The sequence below is a fragment of the Felis catus genome, chromosome D3, assembly GCF_018350175.1.
Source record: "Felis catus isolate Fca126 chromosome D3, F.catus_Fca126_mat1.0, whole genome shotgun sequence".
NCBI classification, from domain to species: domain Eukaryota; kingdom Metazoa; phylum Chordata; class Mammalia; order Carnivora; family Felidae; genus Felis; species Felis catus.
The window spans coordinates 54,971,953-54,986,051 of record NC_058379.1 but is presented as its reverse complement, the minus strand read 5'-3'; the positions used below and the strand labels follow the sequence as shown (position 1 = coordinate 54,986,051).

At 41.1% G+C, this 14,099-nt stretch overlaps 1 protein-coding gene across 5 annotated transcripts in view; it reads right to left on the bottom strand.

Annotated features, from left to right (window-relative positions):
* ASXL3 (ASXL transcriptional regulator 3) overlaps positions 1-11,099 on the bottom strand; it is a 177,906-nt gene extending 166,807 nt beyond the window's left edge. Inside the window, exon 1 of one of the 5 annotated variants that reach the window (XM_023241867.2) lies at positions 10,904-11,099. In XM_023241867.2, coding sequence (XP_023097635.2) covers positions 10,904-10,957 — 54 coding nt within the window. In that variant the 5' untranslated portion in view covers positions 10,958-11,099. Of the gene's footprint in view, positions 1-6,293; positions 9,001-10,903 lie in introns of those variants that run through there. The other 4 variants (XM_045042051.1, XM_045042050.1, XM_045042049.1 and 1 more) reach the window with 4 other exon arrangements.
* Positions 11,100-14,099: the final 3,000 nt, after the last annotated feature.

The following is a 14,099-nucleotide window of genomic DNA, read 5'->3' as shown; positions in this document are numbered from 1 at the left end:
CCCGGAGCCTGACACGGGGCTCGAACTCACGGACCGCGAGATCGTGACCTGGCTGAAGTCGGGCGCTTAACCGACTGTGCCACCCAGGCACCCCTCTCTACTTTTATTTTAATAAAAGATGTGCTGAGGGGCACCTAGGTGGCTGAGTCGGCTAAGTGTCTGACTCTTGATTTCCGCTCAGGTCATGATCTCAGGTCCATGGGTTCAAGCCCCGGCATTGGGGAATCTCTGTGTCTCCCTCTCTCTTCACCCTTCGCCCTTTCTTTTTCCCTCTCTCTCTGCGCCTTCCCTACTCTCTCTCTCTCTCAAAATAAATAAATACTTAAGTTTAAAAGAAAAAAGATGTGCTGAGCTGTGTTAGAGATCGCTTTTTGAACTGTAATCTACATATTTGGGGGATAATCTTCCTAAAGGCTGCTCTTGGCCACTTTTATACACCCAATCTGGACTGTGTTCAGATTAAATTTATGAGGATAGGAAAGATTTAGGCAGAGAGTATGAATTACAGGGAGAGAATGTAGCAATTTGCTCATGGTTCTCTTTTTTAATTCTTATAACTTCATGGGAGTCTATAATTTCTTCAAAATGTTAAAGTATAATAAAAAAAGATTTCTTAAGGGGTGGGCAAAACAAAAACATTTCAGATATACAAAGACTGTTAGCAAACCCAGAGCCCCTCATTAAAAAAGGGGGGGGGTGCCTGGGTGGCTCAGTCGGTTGAGCGTCCAACTTCAGCTCAGGTCATGATCTCACAGCTTGTGAGTTCCAGCCCCACATAGGGCTCTGTGCTGACAGCTCAGAGCCTGGAGCCTGCTTCAGATTCTGTGTCTCCTTCTCTCTCTGCATCTCCCCCACTCGTACTCTGTCTCACTCTCTCTCTCAAAAGTAAATAAACATTAATTTTTTTTTTAATTTAAAAAAAGGCTGTTACAGGAGGCAATTTACAAAAAAAAAAAAAAAAAGAGAAAGTATGATTCAAGAAATAGAGTTGAGCACAGAGGCAGATAAAATGTTGAAAATTCACTTCCTCTTGATAAATTTAATTAACTACCTCTGTTGTGTTTTAAAAGAATACAAAATAAATCTACATAAGGCAGTAGGCAGTAGAAGTTAGAACATTTGTTGTGATGTATAATGGACATGTGAAATTCTTCATGTTATGAGGGAAAGCAATCACAATTGTTTCCAATATTGAAAAGGGCTTCCTATGACCTGTTGTTCTTTAACATGAAGATAATCACAAGAGTTTTTAAGCAGAGGAATGATTCAGTAAGATCAGATCTACTTGAAAGAGAAATACAGCCTCTGTAAGATTTTTAAAAGTAGAGACAAAATTAGTTGGAAGGTCAGAACTATGTAAAATTTAGTGAATGAAAAGAGGAAGAGCTAAATGTGAGCTATAATTAAGACAGAATTTACAACTCCCTGCAGACACCATATGTTTAGGTACACATAGATAAGTTTCCCCCATCCCAGACAAGAATGCGGTCACATTTCTCTTTGTGTGCCCAACGTACACTTTTGTGGGAAGTATCTAATAAATGTTTGTACTAGATACATTTCATCTAAAATCTCCACAATATGTGGAGATACACAAAGGATTTGTTAATATAAGTGCAAAATATAGGGAAAGCTCAAAGATGGAGCTCTCATCATGAGAGAATTGCCACCGAGGAAGGGTTAGATGGCCAAAGGAGAGGAGGAAAATGAAAATAAAAAGGAGAGGGAAGGCAGCATTCTGAGATACACCAACACTAAAGCGGAAACAGAGAAGGAGAAGCAAGCAAGCCTAAGAATAGTGATGGAAAGAGAACAAGGAGAGTATCAGAGAGGTTTGTTGCAAAATGACTTAATTTAATTTCTTGGATTGTTTTAAAAGAGACAAGAAATTAAACAGAAAGGATTTAGGAAAAGACTGCTTCTGGTTGCAAGAATTTGAAGATATAACATATTTTCAAGTAAAGAGATTTTCTCATAAAGACTTTTTAAAATAAGATCATCTATTGTGTGCGCCTGGTGGAGGGAAGTTTAGGCTGGAAGGGGTGATTTGGTCTTTGTCCTGTTTTGGCAGAGAGCTCCCAAAACCTTGGAATTTCTTGTGTTGAGAATGATAAAAGAATCTTTCATGACGCTAATGAGGTGCCTCCTGGAAAGCACCTAAGGATGGGGTCTGGTTGGCAATAAAGCCAAAATAGAGCCAACCGTATGATTAGAAGGTTGGAACTTTCAGGGGTGCCTGGGTGGCGCAGTCGGTTAAGCGTCCGACTTCAGCCAGGTCACGATCTCGTGGTCCGTGGGTTCGAGCCCCGCGTCGGGCTCTGGGCTGATGGCTCGGAGCCTGGAGCCTGTTTCCGATTCTGTGTCTCCCTCTCTCTCTGCCCCTCCCCCGTTCATGCTCTGTCTCTCTCTGTCCCAAAAATAAACAAACGTTGGGAAAAAAATTAAAAAAAAAATACAAAACAATGCTACTTATAAAAAAAAAAAAAAAAGAAGAAGAAGGTTGGAACTTTCAGTTCCACCCCCTGACCTTGGGGAAGGGAACAGGGGCTGGAAGTCGAATCAAGTGCCAATGACCAAGGACTTAACCAATCGTGACTATGTACTGAAGCCTCCAGGAAAACCCAAAGGGGCAGAGTTCGGAGAGCTTCCGGGTTGGTGAGCACGTGGAGAGGGAGAGTGCCTCACCTGGAGAGGCATGGAAGCCCCAAGCTCTTTCTCCATATCTTAGCCTATGCATTTCTTTCATCTGGCTGTTCCTGACTTATATCCTTTATAATAAACCAGTGATCTAGTAATTAAAATGTTTCTCTGAGTTCTGTGAACTGTTCTAGCAAATTAATCTAACCTGAGAAACAGGTCATGGGAAGCTCTGATTTACAGCTGGTTATAAGTACAGGTAGCAACCTAGACTTGCAACTGGCCTCTGACGTCCATGGAGTCATTGGAACTTCCAGTCTATAGTCGGTAGGTCAGTCAGAAGCACAAGTAACAGCCACCGGGACTTGCTCTTGACTTCTGAAGGGGGTAGGGGACAACGTTTACAGGACTGAACCCTTAACCTGTTGAATCTGATGGTGTCTCTGGATAGATAATGCCAGAACTGGGTTGAATACTCAGATACCCTGATAGTGTCTGAGAATTGCTTGTTGAATGTGTGAGGATCCCTTCCCTCACTGAAACTGAGTTTCAGAGCACTGAAAGGGCATCATACAGAGTCCTGATGGTCCAGACAACAACTCAGTTATTCAGCCTTGTCAACAAGGTCTTGACAGGAGTGCCTGGTTAACTCAGTCAGTTAAGCATCCGACTTTGGCTCAGGTCATGATCTCATGGTTTGTGAGTTTGAGCTCCATGTGGGGCTCTGTGCTGACAGCTCTAAGCCTGGAGCCTACTTCAGATTCTGTGTCTCCCTCTCTCTCTGCCCCTCCCCCACTCATGCTCACGCTCTCTCTCTCTAAAATAAATAAGCATTAATTTTGTTTTTAAAAAAAGGTCTTCATATATGTACAAATTATATATGCAGTCATTTACCTTTGACATTAAAAAGAAACTAAGAATAACCAATGGCTTCACTATATCATGCATTCTCTATGACTGATCTGGAAAATAAGCCCAAAGATCCTACCTCAATTTCTAACTCTTTGAAACTGTAAAATAGGTTCTAATGCCTTATAGTTAACAAAATCTTTGAAATGTCATGTCTTCTGAATAAGGTGAAGAGGGTCCATCCTATTTTCCCTCCCTTAAGTCATAAATAATATATTCAGAAATCAACAACCACATAACTGAAGAATAGAACCCTTGTCAAATAGCAATTTTGGAATTCTTTTAAACAGCATTACATAGTTTTTCATGGACTAACTTATGCTAAAGACATGCAAAATAAACCCATGATAAATAACTATTATAAAATAAATTATACATCTATATACCTAGAAAAAATTTTTGCAAGTTCTGTGTCCACTAAGTATAGATTGCACTGCCTTGCAAGATTCCTGAGGTTCTAAACGTTCCACCAAAGACTAAGGTCTTGGATGTCATTTAAGTTATACATTTTAGCTATTAAAGCCAATGTTCTGACAAGCCCTTTGGCTCTAACCCCAGGGCATGCATTTGCCTTAAACCACATAAGAATGTGTCAGAGGGCTATATGTCAATCAACCAGGAGAAGTGCCTATTCCCAATTTAATGTTGTCAGTTGCTGACATTAAAACCAGCAACAGTTAATTGTTACCCCTTCAAGTGGGAATACTGAGGGGAGAAGAGAGGTAGGTGTCTAAGTTCAGGCTGATAAAGCTGTTAATTGCTACCCTTTTATGTAGATTTGTTTAATAATGAAAACAATGTGGCTAATCATATAATGTTTCTATTTGTTCCCCAAGGGCTCTTCAGGGAAAGTTTCAATCCAGGCTAGATTTCCACAGCTACCAACTGTGCAGGGACAAAAGCAGAACAATCAAGGCACTCAGTGCTGGCAAATAGCTGAAAGTGGTTCTATACAGATGCCCCTCCTCCTTGCCCTATCAGAAAGGAGCCAGGATCTGCTATGGACAACCTTTGCAGGAGGGGTGCCGGGAGGATTTTAAATTATAAATTAATGATAATAATAATTTCATGCAGATACTTAATGAAAAGGAAAGAGAGAGAGAGAAATGAAAAGCAGGCAATCTGAAAAGCAGGAAATAATAAGTCTGATGTAGGCTTGGATCCTCCCTATGTCTCCATGCAACAAATCAGTTAAATTCACATCATTTAAAGTGCCTGTGTTAGTTTCTACAAATCAGAGAGACACGACACAGTATTTTTTTTTTTAATCCTGTGCCAGCCTTGCTCCTTATAGACAGGGTGATGATATTGGGCATATCATTAAACCACACATTTGGAGACTGAGTTACTGAAATAACCCTAGCTACCTACTGATCTCAAGAGACAGTGCCCTGTGTATGTTTTCTACAAACGGAATGCATATTACTCACTGATGTTTACTTTGCATCATTTGGCAAAGGCAATGGACAGAATAAAGTTGTGTTATTTGAAATAAAATATTTCTAACATCAATTTTGTTTTCAGACTCTATTACCAAGTAACGGAAGCATTCAGAGACATCCCCAGACCACTGGTGTCCCCTCTCTGTACAAGAGACAGTCATTCTATTTTGTGTTTTTGAAAAAAAAATCCTACTTCTACTAGCACCTATCGCACCAGCCCCATGCAACAACTTACACGGTCCAACTGTCCTAAAATCACTTGCAAATCCCCTCCCCTCAATCTGGCCACAATGTAATTTTCAACTTTATTGAGTGCCTACCCTCTCAAGTCTTCAGATATTTCTACACTTGTCTGCGCGTTGCCTCCTGAACCCGTCCTCTGGCCTGCGGGGCTCTCTTCTTAGAATGTGCTCCTCTCATGACCTGTTCAATCTTACTCATATTTCAAGGACAAGCCCAATTTCACCTAATCCGCTAAGCCTTCTGCAGTCACCTCATACCACACGGCTTCTCCCTTCTGTGAATCTGTAAACTAGCACCTGCTTGATCATTCATGTGACACCTACAGATGGTGTCTGCACAGTCTTCCTCCAGTGTTCCTCGTCTCCTCTACTGAACTCAACACTCCTTGAAGATGTGTATCTTCATATCATCCCTAGCATTCGACCTGCCTATGGAGAAACCCTCAAAAAGGTTAGGGACCATACCGCACATTCCCAGTGCATTTCAGTGAAAGTTGACACTATTACATAATTAAACATTAAACTTCATTACTTTGTAAGTTTGCTTTTCGCTGGTGAAATTCCTTTACAGGTATGACTCTACAAGTCTAAAAGTGACAGCATGCCAAGAGTCCATTTCTGACATCCGAGGAATCATCTGCTACCAAAGAATTTCTTGAAGAAGAGAAAAACTTAAGAAACAATCAATTCTTAAAATTCCCTTTCATGTCAGCAGGAAATAAAAAATTAACAACCCAAACACTAGGCCTAAGTTCACATTTCTCATTTATTTCAAACACGTTTTTCCCAACTGGAAACTCAAAACAGGCAGAGAGACTGCTAAACTCTTTTCCATCTTTCAAATTGCAAAACGAAAATTTAGGTTCCACATCTGAAAGAAGAGATGATGAGATGCAAACATAAAGAGATGATGTTACATGTACGGATGATAGAAAACAGCTGAATCAAACCAATGGCAATGTAAGCGAATGAAAATAAAACTCCATTTGCCAAATACGTTAGCCAGGCTCATAAGCCAATAATCACCGTCACGATTACGCTCATGTGCACCTTTGGGGCTTACCTCAGATCACAAGTCAAAACGTTCTCAACTGTGAAGGCCTGATCAAAACCTGAAATCTAAGCACCAGCAGCACAGTGAGAAAATGCCAAAACCAGTACCAATGCTCTCTCCTCCATCCCATGTTCATCATTCCTGAATAATTATATTTATTTCTAAAACACAAAGACAAAAGACAAGGCAACCAGTTAAGTTAACAATTATGAATTGTTTTCTATTTTAACAGCTACCAAAGCCATTTGGCTTTATTTCACAGAAACCCTAAGAGTTTATTTAGCATATAATGCATTATGCAAAAGAATGTCTGTGCTAAAGATTCACACAGATTTCCTTTAATTAATAACCCCCACTTAATTTTTAATAGAATATGATTTACAAAATTTCAATTTACTTAAAACCTTCAGTAACTCTGCTATGGCATAAAGAGATATGTATCTGTTTTCTCCTAAGAATGAGGCAAATTTGCCATTAAATTTTTTTTCCCCAAAGGTCACCTTGAACTACAAAAAAAAAAAAAAAGCCCTACTAATAGTCATTATCTTTGGGAATGTACCTAAACTACAAGCAAATAAATCAGCCATGTTACCAAGCACAAAGCTATTGAAGATTGTTAAGATTTATTTTCAGGTGCCAGTGAGACTAAACAAAGATTGTAAGGAATGAAACAAACAGAAGAAACCCAGGGAACAAATTAATACATTGAATCATTATCTTACCAGCAGCATTCCCTATAGAACAAAGTGATGAAACTATCAAAAAGCACTTCTCAAAGCAACAACATTTTCGCATGTCAAAAAAAAAAAAAAGAATTAACCTAGAATAAATATATAAATAACAGTATGTTCTGTGTTAAGCCAGTAACAAAGAAACCCCTTAGTGCAGTAAAACAAAGTCTTGTCAAATCCCCATTTTTTACAAAGAAGCATGAAGATCCTTTCACAATGGTTTAAACTGTATTTATAGTAACAGAGTGAAGACTTGAGATAAAAGTCAAAAGGATTAAAGTCAAAGCCCCAGCTCGACATGAGTTATGGTTTTGATTTTTATTCTTATTGTGGTCTACAAATATTAAGACAGAAGATACTTCCATGTGATTGTGGGATCCTCTGAGACTCTATAACCTTAGAAGAGCAGATAAAACGAATGAAAATGCATCTGGTTTGGGAGCAGCCTCCATATTAAATGGCAATGCGCAAAGTAACCACCACAACTGCAGAAGGCTGAGGGGGAGTGGGGAGGCTGAAGGCTGAAATTTCTGCAATTGATGCAGGGCAGGAAAAAAAAAAATGAAAAGAAGAAAGAAAAGAAAAAGAGAAAGAAAAAAAAAGATGTGGTATTAGTGCTTTAAAATGGCACCCTGTTAATAATCACGACATTCCTGAAAATACAGAAAAATTATACTACCATTCCTTCTTTCCTGAGCTAAGCAAGCTCACCACATACACACACTACATACTTCTGCAAGAAAACTGGTAGGGCTTGATAGCTGCATCTCTATCTAAAGCAAAATCCCTGGAGTTGCCACTCAGAGTTTGCAGATTTACGAACCATACACTTTTCTCACAAAGAAAGAAAACAAAATTTCTGTTGTCGACTGGAAGTTCTTACTCTACAGAGAACCATTCTTCTTCCATATTTTTTTTCTTAAAAATGAATGCAAAACTACATTTAAACATAAGCTTTTGGTCACAGTTCAAAAAATGTATTTTGCATTTCCTCTCCCGAAACCCTCTTTCAAGATAATCTCTCTCTCACGCACACACTCCAGTAGGAGATATATATTATATACTGTATGATTGGAAGGTTATTCTTAATATTAATTTGGATACTCTCTCCTTTCAGTTCCTATATTGCAAGAACCACATGCATATTTTCCGTTCATCCTTAGTCTCTACTTTTAAAATCAGACACCTGGTTTAACACTTGATGTCTCGAGAAAAGGCTAAAAGTCCTTAATAACAACAACCACAGCAAAAGCAGCAGGGGCAGTGTAAAATATGTAACGATAGTATTTTTATATCACAGAAATGCCCTCCCAAAAGGCATTACTTTTTAAATGAGTGTAAATTAAAACTATAATTATAAGAGTAAAAATGGTTTTCATGCAAGTTGGTAAGAGAGTTTAAGTCTATATGTATTCATATAATCATAAAGAAAATACTTAGAAGTCACAATTGCCCAAATAGATCCTTTTCTCTTTTATTCACGAAGTAAGCTAAGAATGATCATAAAGCCACAATTACAAATCACAAATTCCTGAGAAAGATATTTCCGGTACAATTACTTGCTATTTCATTCAGTATTTTATTTCAACTGTCACATTTTGAATACATACACATTTGTGCAACTACCAGGGGAAAAATAACTTGAACCAAATTGAAAAATTACCATAACTACTAGTTCAATATGTCTGGTTAAAATAGAGACATCTGGTCTATCATTAATTCTTTTGTGTTGATGACTCCTAGTGTGTCTTTTCCCATCAATGAACTTTGCAAGAGGAAAAGGCAACTTTTAACAAAAAGATGCGACTCAAAAATCCATCTCAAGATTTATCAATACAGATCTATTACGATTAGATCAAATAAAGCACAGTCCTTTCAGGAACAGTAACAAATACTGTTGAATACAAATGGTTAGCTTTAAATTCCATCAGAATAATGTTATTTATTAAATAATTCTCTGCAAGCAGATATAGGTAATTCATGAATCATTATTTTAAAATATTTATAAGTCAACTCTTTCGCTTGTTTAAAACACATACACTGAAGCTCTATAATAATACTTGATTGCCACTCCAAGGAAACTGAATAATGCATTTTCAGAAGCCCTGCACACCCCCACACAATTCTGAATTAATGGCTGAGCAAACAATAAGTAATGTACTATGCTCTAGCAAAAATTCAGTGATAACATCAATCTGGCATCTACTTAACACGTACTGCTTACTTTTCACATATTCCTCACAGATAAGTTTCCTTTCCCAGATGCAGTTCATTAGACAATGACTATCACCTGCCCATTCATCCACAGACAGTGAGTGATTCAGTAATTAACACAATCACAGATAAGGGGAGAAATCATAACATACACTACTACAAATTAAGAGATGAGGTAAAGGGGCCTAGCCACTCCAGCTTCCAATAACTAGACTGCAATTAAAAAGGACTTTTGTCACTTCTTTCTAGGGTAATAGGGTCAATTATTTAAAACCCCTTGCTCCAATCCAGAGACAAACCAGTAAGGCCCTTCAACCAAACTCAGATAATTACTTTTGACAAATGTTCTCCTTGAGCATGATGTAGTTACTCAAAAGCTTTAAAACAAAACAAAACAAAACAAAAAACAACCCACAGTCATAGTAAAACAATCTTTACAAAGTCAACCCAATAACATGTTCTTTGGTCTCGCCCCCTCTCCCGCCCCCCCCATATTGCATGCAGTCTGCCTTCTTTCAGCCAATTTATAAAAGATAGTAAGTTGCTAAGTAAATATTTAATTTATGCAGCCGAAACCCTGAAAGGCTGAGCTTCAAATGTAATGCTTTGCATTCCCGTGAGGCACACAGTACAGAAATATCCTTTTTAAAAATCCGTTTACAGCTGTCCTTTAAAAGAAGAAAAAGAAGAGAGAAAGAAAAAAGAAAGAAAGAAACCCACACATACACATGCATCAAACCAAAGACGCCGACGCCCCTCTGCCAACCAGCATTTCTATAGAGACATTCTTTCGATGATTAAAACGTAAGCTCCGAAAGGTTAAAGAAAAGCAGCCAAGTAACACCGCCCAGGAAGCCAGCATTAAAACACACCTAGCTGCACACTCTTAATAACCTCCCACTACAAATGACACTGACCCAACTTCACCAAACACACACACACTCGCCCCGACACACACACTCACAAATTGCACACACGTGCACAGAATGTACACACAAACATCGAGCAGAACACAATACCTACAAAACACAAACGAACTTGATCCACACAAAACATGCACGTATCAGTGTGCATACATAATGCACACGACGCGGCACACGGACACGCACGACCTAGCCCACATGCACACGCCCCACAAGTCCGTGTCGGACACACACCGTGCATGCACGTGTAAAATGTATGAACTCACAAACGCCGAACACACACACAGACCGTGCACAGAGAGTTATTGATGAAATTCCGGGAGGTGGAGGGGCCGGGAGGGAGTGGTAATTGCCACACAAAGGTCTCCGGAGCGGCAGAGAGGGAAGTCGAGCGGGCCGAGCGCTCGGAAATTCACCCGTGGCGAAGGCACAGCCGAGCCCCGAGAGCGAAGTACCGGGAGAAGTGTCCCGGGCGGTCCCGGGCGCCGCTGGCGCGGGGCTCCCCGAGATAATCGCTGCGCCCCTCCGCGCGCGCACGCACACACACACACACACACACACACACACACACACACACACACACACAGGGGCCCCTGGGCGAGCCCACTCCCGCAGAATAACAAAGAGCAGGAGCCCGGCGAGCGGGCGGCGGCTCGGGCTGGAAGTGGCCGTCTCCGCCGCCGCGGGCCGGCGCGGGGCGAGCGGCGGGGCCGGCGGGACGCGCGGGCGGCGGGCGGGGGGCGGTACGTACCAGGCGGGCAGCCTCGGCCCAGGTGCGGTCCTTCTTCTTCCTCTTGTCTTTCATGTTTGCATCTCATTGATGGTTCTGATGATGACGTGGGGGATTCCACGGGGTGCTCGGGGTTCGGGCGCGGAGACAATGACCCAGTGACCCGGTGACCCGCACTCGCTCCGCGGGGGGAGGCGCGCGGGCGGCGGCGGCGGCGGCGGCGGCGGGTGGGAGGGATGGAGCGAGGGGGTGGGGTGGGGTGGGTGGGGGCGCGCGGGCGGCGGCGGCGGCGGCGGCGGCGGCGCGCGGCGGGCGGGCGGGCCGGGGGCGGGGGCTGGGGCGGCGGCGGCGGGGCCGGGGACAGGGGCGGGGGCGGCGCCGGCCGGGCTCGCTCGTGCGGGGCTCGCGCTGCGCCGCCGCCGCGGCCGCCGCGGTGACAGCTCCGGGGATGCTCCGCTCGGCCCCGCTCACAACAATACACTCTGACGTCACGGGGAATGGCGACGCGGCCGCACACTCGCCGCGCTCACACTCGCCGCGCTCACACTCGCCCTCTCGCGCGCGCACACCCGCGCACACTCGCCGCGCGCCCCCCACTCCAGCCACGCCCTGAAACCCTCGCGAGACCCCTCTCCCTCCAGCCCAGCCCCCCAGGTCCACGGGGCGCTGCCCGCTGGGTGCAGGCCGTGGCCCCGGGGCCCGCGAGGGCGGAGAACCGGAGACACGGTAGCCTTTGGAACTTGTGTACAAGTCCGTTCCGCAACTCGAGGCTTCTGTCCTGTGCGCTCACACTCACTCACGCGCACACACACACACACACACACACACACACTCTCACATACTCACTCCGCACTACTTCCCTCTGCTGGACTCCTTTAACCCTTTTCTGCTTGGCTGGGTGGATTCCCAGAGCCTTGCTGCAAGGATACAAAACCAGCCTCTTAACAGAACTCATATCGAATGTGCAACTTGACTCAACATTAACCATCTACATGGTCTTAAACAATGCAAGACCAGAGAGATGTGGCCGTGGAGCGGTGCCTTGCTGTGCCTAAGAGCTAATTATGTTTAAATATCGTACAGTCATCATCCCATAGCGTAAAACGTGAGGCATAGGTAAACAACGGCACAGCTAACGCTTGCGTGTTTTTTAAATTATTTATAATTGCCGGGTTTGGGATGCATGAAGAGTTGGGTTGTTAACCTTGTTAGCGAACTACAAAATGTTATGTTAAGACTTGAAAGTTTATTATAACCTTTCCAACTTCTTAGACCACTGGTAAATTGTTTAGGTCAAGAAAATTACTGTTAAGCAAAGAAAAGAAGGGGTCCTATGACCTACACATTAATTTTGCGTGTATTTATCTTAAGTATCTAAAAAACAAAGAGGGCACTCATACTGGATTATTTATGTAAGGTTATTTCCTAAATGTGATAATAATGGTATGTAAATAGTACTTGAAGTTTTTTCATATACATTATCTCATTTGACCCTTTCAAAACAAGGCGCTCAAACATAGATCTTTATGTCTACTGCACGGAGGAAGTGAAACTCAAAAACATTACATTGCACGTGAGATCTCTTGCTAAATCAGTTTTAAGAACCGAACCCAAATCTTTTGACCCTACTCCCGTGCTGTTTCTATTACTCTAAACTGCAATACTTAAAAATAAATACCCCTAACTAGAAATGAACATCTACATCTACTGAAAAACCATATGCCCAAGAATGAGAACGATACTAGTAAGGTGATTCCTTTGAGAATAGTGTCAAATGACTGAAGTAATAGAAATGTTCAATTACTAAAAATTAAGCAGAGGCCGTTCACAACCATAAAGAGCTGATTATTTTAATTCTTTTAAAATATTTACTTTATTAATTCATTATAATAGGAAAAAGCTATGCATCCTTTGAAGGAAACATCTCAAAATTACCTCCAGTTTCCTACTTTCTTTTTTTAAAAGGATTTAGAGAACACACTGAAGTTATCCCTAGGGGAAAAATTTACCCATGCAATTTGCATAACTCTATCCAGGTGTATTATATTTTTACTTTACATTTCAAATATATTAAATTTGAATCACGTTCACATCTGCTTTTATTTTCAACAATTCTCTTTATAACTAAAGTAATTGATACATTTCAAAGTACTCTCATGCTAATGTTTTTTCTTCTATTCAGAAATACCTATTTTAAGCAATCAGACCATAGCATATAATTTGTTATTTTCAGTGAAATAGTGCTTAATAAAAAGTTTTGCAGCCAGCTAAAGGAAAATACTTCTTCACTTGCTTTGCGGTAACTTATTATTCTTTAATAAACAATTCTGGTTATCACAGAAGAGAACATATATCATCCCCCTTAAGCGATGTAAATTGATTATATGTTAAAAAAAAAAAAACCTAAAACTAAATGCTGTTATTCGTGTACCTGTTCTTTGACATGAGCTAAATATAAATAATCAATATTCTGAAGACTCTTAGATTCTATCTCTACTTTTGGATATTTGAGTATAAATAGTCTGTGGTAGGTATGTCCACTTAAAGACTTGTATTCTATGCCAAAATAGTTTATTTCACAGAGCACCAGAACAGAGGTGGGCCACCATTGTCTAGAAGTTGTTGCTGTTGTTACATTCCTTTCTTCTACATTTACATTTGCACATCAGGCCATACTTTTCCTTATGACAATCTCTCAATAAATGTAGTGGAAGGAAGGAGCATATGAATCCATTACAGTTCTTTTACAGTTTAGTAACTTATATGAGTATCTTTTTAGAAGGTAGAAAATAGTGAATGTCACAAACGTACAAGTAAAATTATGTGAAAATTAAGAAAAATAACTCTCCGCTGTGGACATTAAGGTAGGCTTTCAGAAAGAGATGTCCTTTAGAATGGGATTTGAAAGATGAGAAGGATTTGAACATTCACATTTGTAGGCCAGGGGAGCAGCTTTTCCAAATAAAGTGCAGTAAAAGTCAGAACAATTTAGAACTAGAAAAATGCTCAAATGGGTAGATGAAATATACCAAGTGGTGCTGGCATTCATTTCAATTTCATATAAGATCACTTGTATTTTAAGAACCCTTCCTTAAAATGAGGAGGAATAACACAAAGAACAGAGGTTCCAGTGAGAACTGCCCTATAGATTCTTCCTTTTCTGAGCTCTCCATCCAATTAGACAGAATAGGGATAGCTCCAAAGTTCATTTGGCATG